Source organism: Oncorhynchus mykiss, chromosome 31 (assembly GCF_013265735.2).
Source record: "Oncorhynchus mykiss isolate Arlee chromosome 31, USDA_OmykA_1.1, whole genome shotgun sequence".
In the NCBI taxonomy this organism is placed as follows: domain Eukaryota; kingdom Metazoa; phylum Chordata; class Actinopteri; order Salmoniformes; family Salmonidae; genus Oncorhynchus; species Oncorhynchus mykiss.
In genome coordinates, this window is record NC_050571.1 from 28884842 (window position 1) to 28901575 (window position 16734).

The 16734-nt window shown below is 43.2% G+C and overlaps 2 protein-coding genes and 1 long non-coding RNA gene across 7 annotated transcripts in view; 1 reads left to right on the top strand and 2 right to left on the bottom strand.

The window, feature by feature from the left end:
• Positions 1-724: 724 nt before the first annotated feature.
• Positions 725-4121, top strand: cd40l (TNF superfamily member 5). Its single transcript, NM_001124666.1, is given in 5 exon segments — positions 725-1001; positions 1745-1879; positions 1996-2017; positions 2935-3021; positions 3416-4121. Coding segments are annotated over 5 exon segments (795 nt in total). The 5' UTR covers positions 725-818; the 3' UTR covers positions 3784-4121.
• Positions 4122-5341: 1220 nt separating this feature from the next.
• Positions 5342-16734, bottom strand: part of LOC110504441 (rho guanine nucleotide exchange factor 6) — a 29694-nt gene continuing 18301 nt past the window's right edge. For 4 of the 5 annotated variants that reach the window (XM_036969843.1, XM_036969848.1, XM_036969845.1 and 1 more), the window contains exons 11-22: positions 15990-16049; positions 14978-15124; positions 14227-14313; positions 14041-14122; positions 13135-13250; positions 12706-12870; positions 11734-11754; positions 10665-10758; positions 9708-9809; positions 9155-9254; positions 8070-8124; positions 5342-7896 (exon numbers count right to left, since the gene is read on the bottom strand). In XM_036969843.1, coding sequence (XP_036825738.1) covers positions 7774-7896; positions 8070-8124; positions 9155-9254; positions 9708-9809; positions 10665-10758; positions 11734-11754; positions 12706-12870; positions 13135-13250; positions 14041-14122; positions 14227-14313; positions 14978-15124; positions 15990-16049 — 1152 coding nt within the window. In that variant the 3' untranslated portion in view covers positions 5342-7773. The remainder of the gene's footprint in view (positions 7897-8069; positions 8125-9154; positions 9255-9707; positions 9810-10664; positions 10759-11733; positions 11755-12705; positions 12871-13134; positions 13251-14040; positions 14123-14226; positions 14314-14977; positions 15125-15989; positions 16050-16734) is intronic. The other variant, XM_036969844.1, reaches the window with a different exon arrangement.
• On the bottom strand, positions 8506-9140 carry LOC118946017. The gene is made up of 2 exons (XR_005041149.1): positions 9041-9140; positions 8506-8985 (listed from the first exon to the last, which is right to left on the bottom strand). It is a non-coding gene; the product is annotated as an uncharacterized LOC118946017 (long non-coding RNA).

Genomic DNA, 16734 nt, shown 5'->3' on the forward strand with positions numbered 1-16734 from the left:
TAATTTTTGTGTGATTTTGTTGTCAGCACATTCAACTATGTAAAGAAAAAAAGTATTTAATTAGAATATTTCATTAATTCAGATCTAGGATGTGTTATTTTAGTGTTCCCTTTATTTTTTTGAGCAGTGTATATTATAAGCACTGTTTGTGTGGATGTCTCTAACCTTGACAACAGGCAAAGATCTGTGAATGAATCAGTGGTTCACCAATCAGGGCCTTGATGGGATCTGAAACTGTAAAAATCTATATATTTGGCGACGTCCTTTCAACTGTAAACCTATGAAAACGTTTGATTCAATTGAAAAATCTAACATGCCCAACTCTAAACAGAAATATATAGACCTCTAGCACCTCTAGGTGCTGTAACTCTGGTTGAATCTTTTTCTGTCAGATGGACAAATTTCAGCCACAAAGCCTTGGTCAGCAAATGCATTAATTGTGCAACATTCAAACTATTCTTTAGGTGATTTCCATTAGCATTTCTACTATGCTCTATCATATCACACACCAATCACTTCAAGAAAGGAACTTTTTGGAATCAGTCCCTGGGTAAACGTGGACTGGAGAAGCCAACAGGTAAAAATGGGATTGTTTAGAGAGGTTGATGCATTCAAATCAATCTCAGACACAATGTACACACACATACACACACACATAGACACGCACTCAGAGGCACACACCTAAAAGTTGAGAGCTTCCGGGAAGTAGCCTCAGAGGAACACAGTTGCTAGTGACAGTCGACTGACAGTAGCTATTCAGAAGTGAATGGTGTGTGTAGGCAGCCAGACCTCCCCAGAGTAAATCTCTCTGCTCCACCATGATCAACATGTACCAGACCAACCTGCCTCCACCACCGATCCCCCCCCGGCTAGGCTCTGTCAAGTCAGCACCAGGAGCGGGCCACAACAAACCTCTCCTCGGGTTCCTCATTGGTATGATAGTGCTCCAAATGCTGCTACTACTGGGGGGATTCACCTACCTGTACCACAAGGAAAACAAGGTAAGAACTCACCTTTCTAGATATGGTTATACATTTATTTGTTTCTTAGTGCCACGTTCAAAACTATCATAGATCATGGATACAAGTCTATTTCTGGTAACACTTTAATTGGATAAGTCCATCTGTGAATGCTCAACAGACTCTCAGTAGCATTTCAACTAACTGTCTACGAACACTAGTCCTTATCCTAACCTTTATTCTAAACCTAACCTTAGCCAGCAGTTGCTCATCAACAGATAGTTTGTTGAAAGTATGACCACCTGTAGAGCATCTCCAGACGAACTATCCGGACTATCCAAATAGAGTGTGACCCGTTTCATTATTTTATAGCTGAAATCTATCCTGAACGCTACTAGAGAGCGAGATATTGTTTGAATTTGACTGCCATCGGCTATACGTGACATAGTATAGTGTATTTTCAAAGAGCAATGTGGTTTACAGAGTAAGGGCGTCTTTTCAACATCTAAAGTATTTCAGTTTCAACCTAGGCCTACTATTCTTCAAGCACAGGAAACAACCTCCGTTATAAAACAATTAAAACAGGTTCATGAGAACATTTTCCATGATCAGAATAAACATTCAACAGAAACATTTAGCAACAGCACATACAAAACAACTGCTTAGTCCTAACATGCTTCATGCGCTCGTCCTGATGTGAACTTGAAAGACACATGTGATCCTCCTTAATCAGTGCTGATATTAAATACAGAGTTAACATTAATTCCTGCTTTGTTTGGGCTCAGCATGACGAGGACTTTGAACACAAGTACCTGGATGACATGATCGTCCTGAGGAGACTTGGGGAGTGTGAGAAAGACAGCCAGTCAGTGCTGGACTGTGAGAAGCTTGTGGAGAAATACAAAAACATAATGGAAAAGGTAGGCTATGGTTTCTGAGACTCAAATGAAGATAGAGGTTTTCGGAGTACATTTGGAGAAGAAATGTTCAGTTTTAACAGATAATTAAACCATGCTATGCTCTCTCTCCTATCAAGGTCTCACAAGTTGAAGGAAAAGGTATGTTCAAATATTTCATTACATCAGTGAGCTCCAAAAGTATTGGGACAGTGACACGCATGTTGTTGTTTTGGCTCTGTACTCCAGCACTTTGGAGTACAGACTGTCATCTTTAATTTGAGGGTATTTTCATCCATATCGGGTGAACCGTTTAGAGTTGACAGACCTTTCGGACATAGTCCGCCCATTTTAGGGGACCAAGGGTATTGGGACAAATTCTCTTATGTGAATTAAAGTAGTACAATTTTAAGTATTTGGTCCCATATTCATAGCACACAATGACCACATCAAGCTTGTGAATCTACACATTTGCAGGATGCATTTGCTGTTTGTTTTGGTTGTGTTTCAGATTACGCCGTGCCCAATCAAAATTCCTGGTAAATAATGTATTGTGTTACTTTTATTGTAAATAAGAATAGAATATGTTTCTAAACACTTCTGCATTAATGTGGATGCTACCATGATTACAGATAATCCTGAATTAATCGTGGATAATGATGAGGGAGAAAGTTAGACACATAATTATCATACCCCCCCCCCCAAAAAAACAATGCTAACCTCCACTGCCATTGTAATGGTGAGAGGTTAGCATGTCTTGGGGGTACCCTAACCCTAATCCCAGCAAATGCATCCAACAAATGTGTCACAAACTTGATGTACTGAATTTATTCATTTCTTAACCGTTCACCCGATATGTATGAACGTACCCTCAAATTAAAGCTGACCGTCTGCACTTTAACCTCATAGTGAATGTCTCTCTTCAAATCCAAAGTGCTGGAGTAAAGAGCCAAAACAACATGTGTCACCGAGCTCTTTGTGTTTCTTTACTTCATCTGCTTTTACTGGCCACTCTGTCAGCAGAGGACCTCCTATTCTGAGAGGGTGAAGACTGACTGACTGTCTGTTCTCCGTTTCAGCTGTCAAACGCACTGGGGGTGTGCCCTCGTATGGAGCCATGGCACGCATGATAGTCAAGCAACCTGTCGTTGGTGCACTCCCTTCATGTAAGAGTTACTCATCACAAACATTCTTGGTTTGTCTTTTTCCTATGAAATTGTAGCCTCAATTCAAGAAAAGAGTGTCAGTATGAGGTACTACATAGAGCCATGACTACATGGAACTCTTAACTAATGTAAGCAGTAAATCTGATTCAAACAAAACAACTACACCTTATGGAACAGCGCCGACAGTGAAGACACACACACACATCGATTTTGTTCTGTAGATATGTTGTAGTAGTGTGTAATAATGTGTTGTGAAGTGTAACGTTTGAACTATAGGTACATTTCCTTAGTGTTGCTGGACCCCGGGAAGAGTAGCTGCTGCTGCTTTGGCAGAAGCTAATGGGGATCCATAATAAATGCTAATACTTCAAATATAAATTGTTTGGTTGAACAGCGAAGTATCTGGAGTGGAACATAGGCCACTCAGTGCTGAGGAACGTCCAGTACTTCAAGTCCAGCTGGTTGAAGGTGCTGCAGCCTGGAGACTACGACATTTACTCCCAGGTGGCCTTCTCCAAATGGCACCCCAAAACCCCTCTGGCGAGCCGGGTGAAGCTGAGGAAGGGGGAGACAGGAAAGGAGAAGAACCTGATGACAGCCTACTGCAGCCTGGGGGACCAGAACAGGACAGACGTGTGTACGGCCTTCCAGGGAGGAGTGTTCAGTCTGGAGCCTGAAGACCAGATCTCTGTGTGGGTGACGGACCCCAGCCTGGTCAACTATGAGGAGGGGACGACCACCTTTGGATTATTTAAGCTGTAGGCTAGACATTACCTACAGTATGGCGAGGATGGACTGTATTACTTTGGATCATTACTGTATTGGAGTGATGGGTGGAATCAAGGCCCTGCGTGCTGTTGGATTTGGTACAGGACTGATAACAGATCTGCTCATGGACTACACCAATTTGAACATCTTTCTAAAAAGGCCTCGGTGAAAGGAATCCCTGGAACTTATTGCTGTTGATTGGATAACCTGCTCTCCCTGCCCCCACAATGATAGATATGAATATTCATTTCTAAGAATATGGCAATGACTGTGTATTTATTGTGACGGATGGTGTCTGTATAGTTAATAAATTATTCTATTTTAATAAAAAATGTGCTTGATTATTTAAATGAAAAATAACCATATCTCTGGTAGGTTTCCAATTGGTTTATCGCATACAGTATCGTCTCAGTGCTTGGAACTGACGCAACCCGTGAAACCTTTATTTCCACAAGCCCACCCCCCCCCCCCCGCCCCCCGGCAATTTCGTGGGATGCTAAGCATAATTATCAAACTAAAACGGTTTGTTGTTTGACTCATCACCGCAAACACTTTATGTTTATGGTCCCCAACGCAACTTATGAAACCAAGTTGAAAAAAAAATAAAAAAGTGTCTCACACAAACCTTCTGCAGCAATGTTGCATCCCTTCACAACAAACGCTGCAGTAACCTCTAGAATTAGCACCAGAGCAAAAAGATCTGTGCAGCAAAACCAGACAGGTCTAATGAAAATCAGTGCGTTTCATGAGGATGCTGTGACAGCAATATGAGGTCTTCACACAGGGCACAGACTGTAAGCCATTTTGTATACTGTAGTAACATCTACTCCAGGGTTATTCAAATCTTACCCTACGACACCGCTTCCCAAACTTGGTCCTGGGGACCCAAAGGGGTGAACGTTTTCTTTTTGTCTGTAGCATTACACAGCCGATTAATTAAACAAATAATTCAAGCTCGATGATGAGTTGATTATTTTAAATCAGATGTGTAGTGCTAACCAAAACGTGCTCCCCTTGGGGACCCCAGGACCCTGTTTGGGAAACGCTGCCCTACGAGGTCCGGAGTAGTGCTGTCTTTCTGTTCTACCTGATAATTAATTGCACCATCTTGTCCCAGGTCTAAATAAGTCCTGATTTCGAGGGGAAGAATTAAAGAGCAGTGAAACTGGCTTCCAGGTTTCGATTGGGATGACTAATCGGGTTTATAAAAACAGTACGAAAGTATGGCAACAAACTCCACACAGCCCTGCCGTCATATAGACCATTCCACTGCAGGGGTAGAGGGAGTCGTTGAGCAGCATGGAAAGAATAAGTCTACAGAGCAGAGGTGCAGCGTACCCTGTCAGGAGATGAAGAGAGGAGAAGTGGCTTTCACAGGATGTCATCTTTACTCAGTCATTCCATCCTGTCATGGGTCTCTCTCAACATACGCTAGTCACTGTAGCGTGTTCTATGTACCTGTGCAATCACCCAGAAGTGGAAAACAGGGTGGAACACAGTTTACCAATGGGACTTTTCCAGCATGAATGAAAAACGGATGAATAACAGCGGATCAAGTTAGATTTTTATTAAAAGAATGACCATACTGAAAAAATGAAAGTATGCCGCAACTAGAAGAAGAAACAAAATGCCTTACAATAGAGTCAGAATTTTGGCATCAAACCACTTTTTCAAATGATACAGTCGAAGTGCTCACTTAGGCTACCAGACATTGAAAAGTTTAAGACACTTTAGGAAGAAAATAAAATGCATTGATAAAAATATTGATGTTAAAAATAATCTCAGCAATAAAACATAAACAAATGATACTGAAGGACATTTGTACAGGTGACAAAACATGTGGATCTGACCTGACAGACCGTGGGACCTGAACACAACAGCTTGTAACAGTATGCTGCAATACATCAGGACTACAGAGAACACAGTGGCCAGGAAACAGGGACAAGGCAATAGGCCCATTTTGGTTAAGTGGGTGAATGAGTCATCACTGTACATTAACAGAGATATGTCTCTTTATACAATCTGGTCTACTGCCCAACTGACTGTCTCAGAGTGACACTCAAGTGAAAACAGTCCTACTGAAGTGGTCACATTGCATTCTCATGAAGTTCCTACGGTCACTCTGCAGTATGAGGTTGACACCAGGTTCTACAGTGCACGCACTGCACGTCATCCTGGGAGGAAGTGCTGTGATTCAACTGAATAATCTTTCCCCGAAGGCCTTGACATAAGTCATCAAAGCCCGGTTCCACATTGAATCGTCACACGACCCTCACCTGTCCCCATGAACGTCTAAACAGTGCCATTCAGTTCCATTGAAATGTGAAACATGACAGAAAACCTGTGCATGTAAATCCCTGCCACTTCCTCTGTACCTCATAACTTAATCCACTGTGATCAGGAGGCCCTTGATCCCACTACTCATACTTTACACTCTCCATCAACACAATCAAAGTGGGGACATATCTCCATCTGCATTAACTCACCTGGAAGAAGCATAAGAACGACAGACCAGGGACGAAATTTACAAACCGTCCAAGAAAAGGATCGTCTTTGTTCCCTTTTAGACCATAATTAGTTAAGATAAAAATGGACCGGAGGGTCCTGATCCTAGAACAGCAGTCCAACTCAGACGCTCTGTGAAAACGGGCGGAGGACACTGATGCAATGAGACTTCCTTGGAATGTAACCCTAACTCACATTGTGGGACACAGTTTACGAAGTACAAATAACATTGTTCCTGTGGTGCCAAATTCTTAAAATCAAAATGGGTTGTGTTTTGTCTTCCCCAATGGACAATGCCAAATAAATAAAGATCACTTAAAAACATTGTTTCCTTAGTTGATCATTCTGTAGAGGTGGTTTCTGCGGTGCGGGTTGGTTTAAGGCAGAAACCCAGAGACCGCCCCAAGTGGGTTCCCAGTACCATATAACCTACATACAATACACACATCTCTACCTACATAATGAAATGTTTTCATGGAAAATAAATAAGCAATATATATTCTTTAACTCCCGAATAAAGCAAAGCTATGTATTATTAGTACATGTATTTAATTGTTATATCGTTTCGGTAAGAAAGTATAGGCCACACCGTTGTCATCTTCTATTTTATACGCAATACACCATATACGGGTGTTCTACTTGTTATATATCTATATCCCTGAAAGCTTTGGCCTATATATTGATCGTCACATCTAATGTGTAACAATATCTTTAAAAATACTGTACATCCGCGCAGATTGTAAGAAACACAGTCAAGGACATTATTCGTTAATGTTAATACCAGCTTGGATATGAGCGGTATTGAAATCCACTTACCATGAGCTAGAGGACTGTTTTATAGTCCATGGATAGGTCTCACCCATCTGAAATGAAAAGCTAAAGCTCTGAGGACTATGAAACAGCTTGGAGACGCAGAGTCTCACGTCTAGAACGTGCAATCTCAAAATGCCAATGATGTTCAATAAAGCTCGATGCAAGCCTCACTCTTTCCCGACAAGGCTGCAAGGGGTGTCCTCAACACCAAAATAAAGAAACAGTGCTGTAACAGACGTAGAGTGGGCCAGACGAGCCCTAGTTATGGCAGAGGGAGTCGCTCTCCTGCAGAAACAAGTACATGCAAGAGAACACCCCATTGAACCGAAAGATGGCTTCTCGTTCCCATTAGATGTTCTATTGAAAATGTAGACCCAATAGTCCACAGTCGCGATGTAGCTGGTGACAATAGAGCAGTAGTTATTTCTCCTTTGTCCAAAATGGCTCCATCAGAGTTGACCAGTGCCAGTAGACGGGAGGCAACCAATCAGAATTTTTGCTTCTGGTTATCCCCCCCCCCCCCCCCCCCCCAAGCATCAGACCAGAGAGTTGCTCTAACCATTGTCCAGATGCATGAATCCAACCCTTCTGTGTTGTAGGGATTGAAGGCAGTCACACACAGTCGCACACACACACACGGGCTAGGTAGGTAGGTAGTTGGGTTGTTCAGTGCCCTCCATCCTCCCAAGCACAGTCGTTCTTCTGCTTGGCCAACTTCCTGACCACTCTCTCCAGCTCCTTACGAGACTTCTGCTCCTCCTCCATACATTGCTTCATCCACTTATTCTCCTGACAAGACCCATACAAGTTAAATATTACACAGCACAGATGTGAGAACACACCTACAAGTATGAACCCACACAAACCACAATTACCCACTACACCAACACGACTTAGCAAAAATGGCTTGTCAGCCTTTACCTTTCTCAGAGTGAACATTAGATGAACAATTGTTGTTTTACCTTCTTTAATTCATGGACCTCATCCTTTAAAGCATATACTGCATCAACCAGACTCCTGCCAGTGCAGAAACAAAAGGTTATCAGAAAGTGGGACAGCAGCATATCTTAATGTCACATTATGTTCTTTGACAAAGGCTTTGGAATTTGAGTGTTCCAGGCAGTCGAACATAATTTCACAAATATTGACGAGGCAATTTCTTGCTTCTCAATGTTCAAGGCAAAACTACCACTTGCTAATACCTTAACGTTTTTATGTAAAGAAATACATTTCTTAATTTTAACTGGATGAATAAATACCACAGATTTGAAAAAGCATCGTATTAGATGTGTTGAAACGTCCACCTAAACAAAACTAACTGCAGATCCATGGGCAGACACAGTAGGGCTGGGCGATATGGCCATGTGATATACATAATACTCTGAGTAAAAGAGAATGTTTTCGGATTTTCACCCTCCAGACATTATTTCCTAGAGGTCTTAATGATGAAATGCCTATGTATGTTATGTTGTAAAATGTGAACATGAATTATGCCCCCCTTTCAGTTTACTCAGACGTTTTTCTTGCGCTGTACCTGATGATTTATGAAAACTTGCTTGGAAGCTCGATGTCCTCATTGTGTTTAATACGTTTAAATGTACACACTATTTCAAATATTTATGAAATGCACATTGTTATATTTGGTAGCACTTATTGGTTCTCTTGACTCCAACCCCATTCCATGCGCGGAACGGATGTGGGTGGAGCTATGTCTACACAATGGTGCTAAGGCAGTGTGTCCGATACTTAAGCTTATTAAAGAGCGGTGACACTATCAAGAGCGGTGTGCGGGTTTCTTATTTTATTCAACTATTACCATGCACCTGCAACAAAGAGCGGTGTGCGGGTTTCTTATTTTATTCAACTATTACCATGCACCTGCAACAAAGAGCGGTGTGCGGGTTTCTTATTTTATTCAACTATTACCATGCACCTGCAACAAAGAGCAGTATACCGACAGTATACTGACAGTATACTGCCCCGCCCTAAAGCACAGTGTTGTAATGGTTTAAAAAACGTCTATTCTCCTGAGTGATGGCCATCTTACTTTTCCTCTACGCTTGTCTGACCGTTGTTCTTCATCTCCTCCACCATGATCTTCTCTTCCTCCGGCAGAAGGACCTGAGGGACACACACTTTCCTCACCGCTGCAGAAAGACACAATAACACACATGTAAGTCTGAGTCATTACCATGCCTATCTATGGGCCATTAAAAGGTGTGACACACACACACCTTGGACCTGTTGAAATAAATTATTTGTCTGTATAAATCAAATCATATGTATTTATATAGCCCTTCGTACATCAGCTGATATCTCAAAGTCCTGTATAAAACCACAGCCTAAAACCCCAAACAGCAAGCAATGCAGGTGTAGAAGCACAGTGGCTAGGAAAAACTCCCTAGAAAGGTCAAAACCTAGGAAGAAACCTAGAGAGGAACCAGGCTATGAGGGGTGGCCAGTCCTTATGAGGGGTGGCCAGTGTGTGTTTAACACACACACACACACACACTTACATTTATGACAGGTTGAAAATAATCCCTCACACACAGATGCATACAAGTACGCGTGCCCACAGACAGACACTCTCTTCGGCTCACCTGTGCTGGCCTGATGCTGGCTGGCCTGATGCTGGCTGGTCCCTGTGCAGTAGGCCTCGATCACTTTCAGAATCTGGGCATCCTCCTCCAGAGCAGCTGTACCTGTCAATCAAAGGCACACAAGGGAAACTGGGAGTCAGGAGCCTTCTGAACCACAAAGACTGACTTTAAATTCCAACATTCAACTGACACAGACCTGACAGACAGACAGACAGGAACAACTGATTTAGCTGCTTCATCTCTATGGTAACTGTCTGTGTGTCTGCTACAGATGGTCAGTTTCCCTCTCATTGTTCCAGTTACTTTAAATTAACTGTGTAGTTTTTCCAGATTTCTATGAAATATGACCTATAATTAATTACATTGAGTGAAATAGTTTCCCTTCCAATAAATGGTAATTAAGTATGTTTAAAAGCAGCTTTTCTGTGTTTGAATGGTAAGGGCTACAACAGAACAGTGTGGGTGTATACCATCATTAAAAATATTAAATGGCAAGTAAAAAGCTGATTGGCCAGTTCAGCCAACTTGACATCACATTTAATGAGGAAACAGCAAGCATTTTTAAACAGTCTGTTTGAGTTGTATTTTTTTTCCTAAAGTGTTTTTATTTTATTTACACTTTGGCCACAAATATGAGTATAGGATGAGTCAACAACATTATGTAGGTATGAGTTAACGGACTGTGAACTTTAAAAGTGAGATTTTACGGGACAGTTAGTAGGAGCTGGATGTCTCAACTAGCGATGACACTGAATGTGTGAGGTACCATGAACCACGTGAGACATGCTTTTTGAGTTACGTGCAGTGAATTACACTGGAGTGTCGATTCACAGTGAGAGAAATGAGTTCATTGGTTAGGCAGCGACTGTATTTTGCCACGCAGAGTGTGAATCTGTGCTTTCCTTGGTGGCAACACATTTATGGTTTCATTTCCTAGAGTGGAATGATCAAACCTACTTTTCCGTAAGAGGAACTCCTCGTCGGAATGTTTCCTTTCTGCTCTGCGTTTTGGGAAGAAATTCTTAATGGGCCCAGAGCTCTTACTGGAGTCCTGTAGGAGTGACAGAGAACTGTTAGGAGGGTATGGTACACAGAGTCATAGCCAACACAGTGACACACACCTTCAAGCCAGGGGGAAAAACATCACAGTAAATGCAAGCCTACAGTAACACACACACACACACACACACACACACATTGCCTCCATAGACGAAAACATACACGGTGACAAAGTCTTAGAAGTTCCACAAGCATGGGACAGCAGTAACCAAAGAAACCTGGGTCATGTTCATTAGGGCATGCAACGGGAAAATAAAATTACAATTTAAGTAGCCACTCCGCGTTTCAGTCAGGTTTCTTCCATTTGGTGCCTAATGAACACAACCCTGGTATTATTTTTAACAGTTTACTTTTAGAAACAAAAATTGTCCCCTCCGAGTCATTAATTAACACATTTAATTTTTAGCACAACCATGTCACACACTTGGTGCTAACTGTGTGGCCCATGTCATCACGTCTGCTATAATGAATCACCTTTACCATTAATGAACCATTATAAAACCCTCTTATGTAACCCCTCCCATTTTCTAACCTGTAAACTGCCATTTATTCTTTCTTATTTGATCATATGCTAGCCAAGGTGCAACAAGAAGCAGCTTCGTTGAAAATAAAGCACACACACACACACATTTATGCACAATGTGTCCATCTCAATAAAGCTCCCTAACAGACCTATTAAAAAGCGGGAAGATTGATTCTTTATAAAAAAGTGGGGGGTGGGGGTGAGTGTTTCTGCATCAAATTCTACTTGTATCCGTTACCTAGAAATAGCTTTGTGTTACCTAGAAAACAGAACGTCTGCCAGAGACTCTTGGTGTGTACGGGGATAAAAGACAGACAAGGCAGCAGAGAACACAGGAAACCAACAGCTTACAGCAGAGGAAGAGGCAAACAGAGCAATGACATGCCACTTCAGCACATGGACGCACACATCCACACAGAGGGAGAGCGATAGATCTAGCCTCACCTTCAAGATAGAAGACATCCTCTACAGCAGCCAGTATGGAGAGAGAGAGAGAGAGAGATAGAGAGATATAGAGAGATGCATGAGAAGAAAAAAAAGTGGGAGAAATTAGAAGAGGGTGAACGGTGAAAATGCCAGTACCCCCCCCCCCCCCCCATCCTGCAGTATGAATAAAACAGAGTGATGATTCCACAGAGAAAAAGAGAAGGGAGGGGGAGATGCAGCTAATAGCTGCTTTAACCCTGGGAGCATAGAGCATAGTGGATAATGCTGCACTCTAGCTTTAGAATATTGTGAAATCTCACCACAAATGACCTATTTTCAACCTACGTCATTGTACGCAACGTCTTTTTGTCAACGTTTTCATGGATCTCAGGAATCTGCAAAACGATAACCATTTTTAAGAGGATTATTCTGGCAAAATAAACGGTCAGTGACCGAGCGCGACCTCACCGCACACTGACCACTTCCCGACCCTGTGGAGTAGCAGCTGGTGCAGCCCACCACCAGGTCAACCTGACAGCCAGACAAGCGCCATTCAAAAGACAAGTCTGTACTGGAATGAATGTAGTTACTTATCGCCAACACAACCCCCTCACCTTGTCTATACACTGTGTTTATATAGAACCTGGGACCCCCGTTTGCCTACTCATCTGGTAAGAGCTCTGCCCACACAAACAGCTATATCTGACAGGGTTTTTCCATGGACCCATTACCTCATGTTACCGTAAAAGACTTAAAGCAGTGCTCTTTACCCCAGGCTCCGAATAAACTTAGTGTGTGCATGCTTTTGTCCTAACCCAGCACTATATCCTGATTCAAGTAATCAGCTATTCATCAAGAACCTGAATAGCTCCAGACTCTAGAGGGTTAATGCTGGGCTGGAACAAAACCCTGCTCACACTGCAGCTCTCGGGTATCAAGACTGAAGAACAAAGAGATAGAGGGATATTCTGTAGGTCTGGGTTGGCCTACCTCCTTGTAGCCCAGTGCAGCGGAGGGCTTGAGGGGTGGGGCGGGGCGCAGGCAGCTCAGAGACCAGGGCTTGGTGGTCTTGGGGGGCTCCAGGGGTCCCCGGTTGGCCTGGCTGGGGGTGCTGAAGCTGGGAAGGTGAGTGGGGGTGCCCACCATACTGACCGGCTTTCAGTCAGAGAGATGGGATGTGTGAGGTTCAATGCAAGTTGAATGCAAGTGCCAGCCATGTGTGAAGTACAGTGGATGTTCAAATGGTTCAGCGCAATGAGAGTTCTGGATACATGAAGTGGTGTAGATGTTCTCATACTATGATACTAAGTCTAGAGGGAAATACAACACAGCCATCTTGTTTAGCGAACATTCTCTACGCAACGCCACTTTCTGCATCTTTTCAGAAAGAAATCATGAACAGTGTGCCCATGTCTTTACCTTGATAATGGTGCCCACGGGGCTGGCTCCTTCGCTGTAGGCATGGAGATGGTCCAGCCACTCCTGCAGCTCCTGGGGGTTACTGCAGAACACTGTGATGCGATCCATTGTGCTTCCTGCAACACACACACACACACACACACTTCAGTGGGTTGCACTTTGCAGGGAAGTTTCAGGCGGGGTTACCTAGAGTTAGGGGTGGGTAAAACTGTTTGCAAGGCATTTCGTAATGCCCACATATAGGGCACCTGGCATGAATCATAACCGTCCACCATGACAGCTGGCAAGTCGCGACTGGATGAAAAACTGGATTATGGTGTCATTTTTTTTTTTTTTTTAAACTGTTAGCCAATCCTGTGTCCTGCGGCAAGTAAATAAGACAACTAGGAGGAGTGGTTCTCCCTGCAGCCCTGGCATGTTAATGATAGCATTGCATTAACACTATGACGGATAATTTCACGTAACTCATTGATGTAGCATCGTTTCCCTTTCCCTCAGTGAACGTTATGAGTCACTGCATCATTAAAACCAAGAAGAATCAAGGTTTTTACACCGTTTGTACAGAAGGGATTGGAATGAGAATGACATAATATAATAGGAAGCTGCTCTGTCAGAGGGATGTTAAGTAAGAAATCCTCCATTCATTCGCTAAAAATGAGGCGCAACTGCATCACTGACCTTCGACCCACTGACCTGTAGAGCGTAATGGACCAGTGTGTTAAGATATAGGCCTTTCACAGGAAACCCAATCCTTGGCACTGATTGCAAACTCACTAGAACTAATCTACTTGATGGAACTGCAGACCACACCAAAGCATATGAAAATGTATGCACCCATTACTGTAAGTCGCTCTGGATAAGAGCGTCTGCTAAATGACTCAAGGCTCCCTCGCTAACCTACGGTACCTGTGATCTCAAAGGTGTAGTGGCCGTTCTCCGTGTCCTCCGTCTGCCTGGAGACTGTGGAGCCTGTCAGCGGCAGCCTTCCCTGGGGGGGGGGGGGGGGGGGGGGGGGGGGGACAGAGAGAGAAGAGGGGGGGTTGACACACTTCCCCAGATTTTGAGTGCAATACTTGGGACGCATTAGGTTACCTGGTATATGAAGCCGCTCATGCGCGGACTAGCAGACAGCAGGACCAGCACACCGGGAAACATCATGAGGTAGCGCTCCTCCTTCTCCTATGGGGAACACACAAGCAGCGCCACAGAGTCAATCACAAAACGACACCCACGGACACAGGTGAGGGCGATAGCCCATAAGAATTTCGGTGCACCTTTTATCCCTGCTGTAAACTATGTACATGACGAATACTTTTGATTTGAGTTAAAAAGTAAAGAAAACAGGGAGTAGGTTTGAAATATGTTTGATTGGCGTCAGGTGGTGCTTCAATCAAACAAAAACACAGCCAGATATTTATTCCTCTCAGCTTTCAGATCCTCATAGTCGACCCCTACACAGAAACCACACTACGGGGGAGGGGGACTGGCTTTCCACTCTATATATGGCCAGTCTGGGGTTTCTGATTCATAATGAAATTAACATAGGCATAACGTATGAGAGGGGGTGGCAATCAGCATATAGGTCTCATCTATAGGACTACAGAGGGTAGTGCGAACGGCCCAGTACATCACTGGGGCGAATCTTCCTGCCATCCAGGACCTCTATACCAGGCGGTGTCAGAGAAAGGCCCTAAAACATTGTTATTTTGAACTTTGACCTTCTTGGAGGTGGTCTGTAGCACTCTCTCTGGGTAGTTGCCCTTACACACAGATCTAGGATAGGCTTACCTTCCCCAGATCCTAACACTTCATATTGGGGGACACCTGTATCTGTTGCTCTCACCTCATTGGTCCCGTTCTGCATGTGGACCAGGGACATGTAGGCCACGTGACCCAGAGACTTCATGCTGTCTCCCTCCCAGCCTCTCACTGGCTCCGACAGGATCTGTAGTTCCAGGTTCTTACGTTTCCGCAGGTCCTGACACTGGGTCTGAAAGGAGAGGTGTCCATTACTGTATAGTTCATATGAGAAATTGAAACACTGTTAATGTGTGCTGGATAGATTAACCATAAGATAGAAGCTGTTTTAAGCCTGGTTTAGTAAGCATTTCCACACTATAATGTAAAAATGTCCAGGATATGGCAATGCTGCAACAGGTATAAAGGAACTGTGCATCGTGCAAAAGGTGAGTTACAGAGAACAGTTTACCGGGACCAGAAGGGGGATTCCCCATCTCTCAAAGACAAAATGACAAATCAACACCAACCAGGTTCACGTAAATAGGGCTGGTGGACCCAAAATATGCTCAAATACACACCTCACACGTCAAGAGACTACTACAGTGTGTGTGAGTCAACGCTTCCCCGCAAACTCTCAGCCACACTGTGGAAACTTCCTCTCAAACTACTGCTCCAACAGAAAACGGTGTATCATGCTGCTATTTCAGTCCACAACCCACCAGAGGAAAACGTTTTTCACTGAGGACATATTACACAGGAAGCAAGATGGTGTTTTTCTTTTCATTAAAACAACCGAGATGGGCGTATCGTCTTGAGAATTTCTCTCATGGAAGAGTGTCTTTTATGTGATGCTCCATCTCAGTTTGGAAACATACGACCTATACAAGCAACATCTCCAATCTTCTGAGAAGGACAGCCTTCGGTAGTTTTAAATAGCTAAGTGTGCTTTCATCAAGACAGACAGTGATGATTCTTGGTAGTGTGTTAGGTAATATAGACTAGATGATACTACTGTAGACTAGTGAGTTGATACAGTACTCAGTGTACACGGCTAATCTCTATGGACCATGTCTACCTAAACATTGCATGAGGAACCACAGGGGTTCTGTACCTACCACCAAGCTTTTAAAAGCCACCGTAACCTTCAAGATGTCACTGTAGTCCGGGTGGGCCTCCTGCAAGATAGTCAACAAATTATAAACATTTAAATAATGTACAGTGCCTTGCGAAAGTATTCGGCCCCCTTGAACTTTGTGACCTTTTGCCACATTTCAGGCTTCAAACATAAAGATATAAAACTGTATTTTTTTGTGAAGAATCAACAACAAGTGGGACACAATCATGAAGTGGAACGATATTTATTGGATATTTCAAACTTTTTTAACAACTCAAAAACTGAAAAATTGGGCGTGCAAAATTATTCAGCCCCCTTAAGTTAATACTTTGTAGCGCCACCTTTTGCTGCGATTACAGCTGTAAGTCGCTTGGGGTATGTCTCTATCAGTTTTGCACATCGAGAGACTGAAATTTTTTCCCATTCCTCCTTGCAAAACAGCTCGAGCTCAGTGAGGTTGGATGGAGAGCATTTGTGAACAGCAGTTTTCAGTTCTTTCCACAGATTCTCGTTTGGATTCAGGTCTGGACTTTGACTTGGCCATTCTAACACCTGGATATGTTTATTTTTGAACCATTCCATTGTAGATTTTGCTTTATGTTTTGGATCATTGTCTTGTTGGAAGACAAATCTCCGTCCCAGCCTCAGGTCTTTTGCAGACTCCATCAGGTTTTCTTCCAGAATGGTCCTGTATTTGGCTCCATCCATCTTCCCATCAATTTTAACCATCTTCCCTGTCCCTGCTG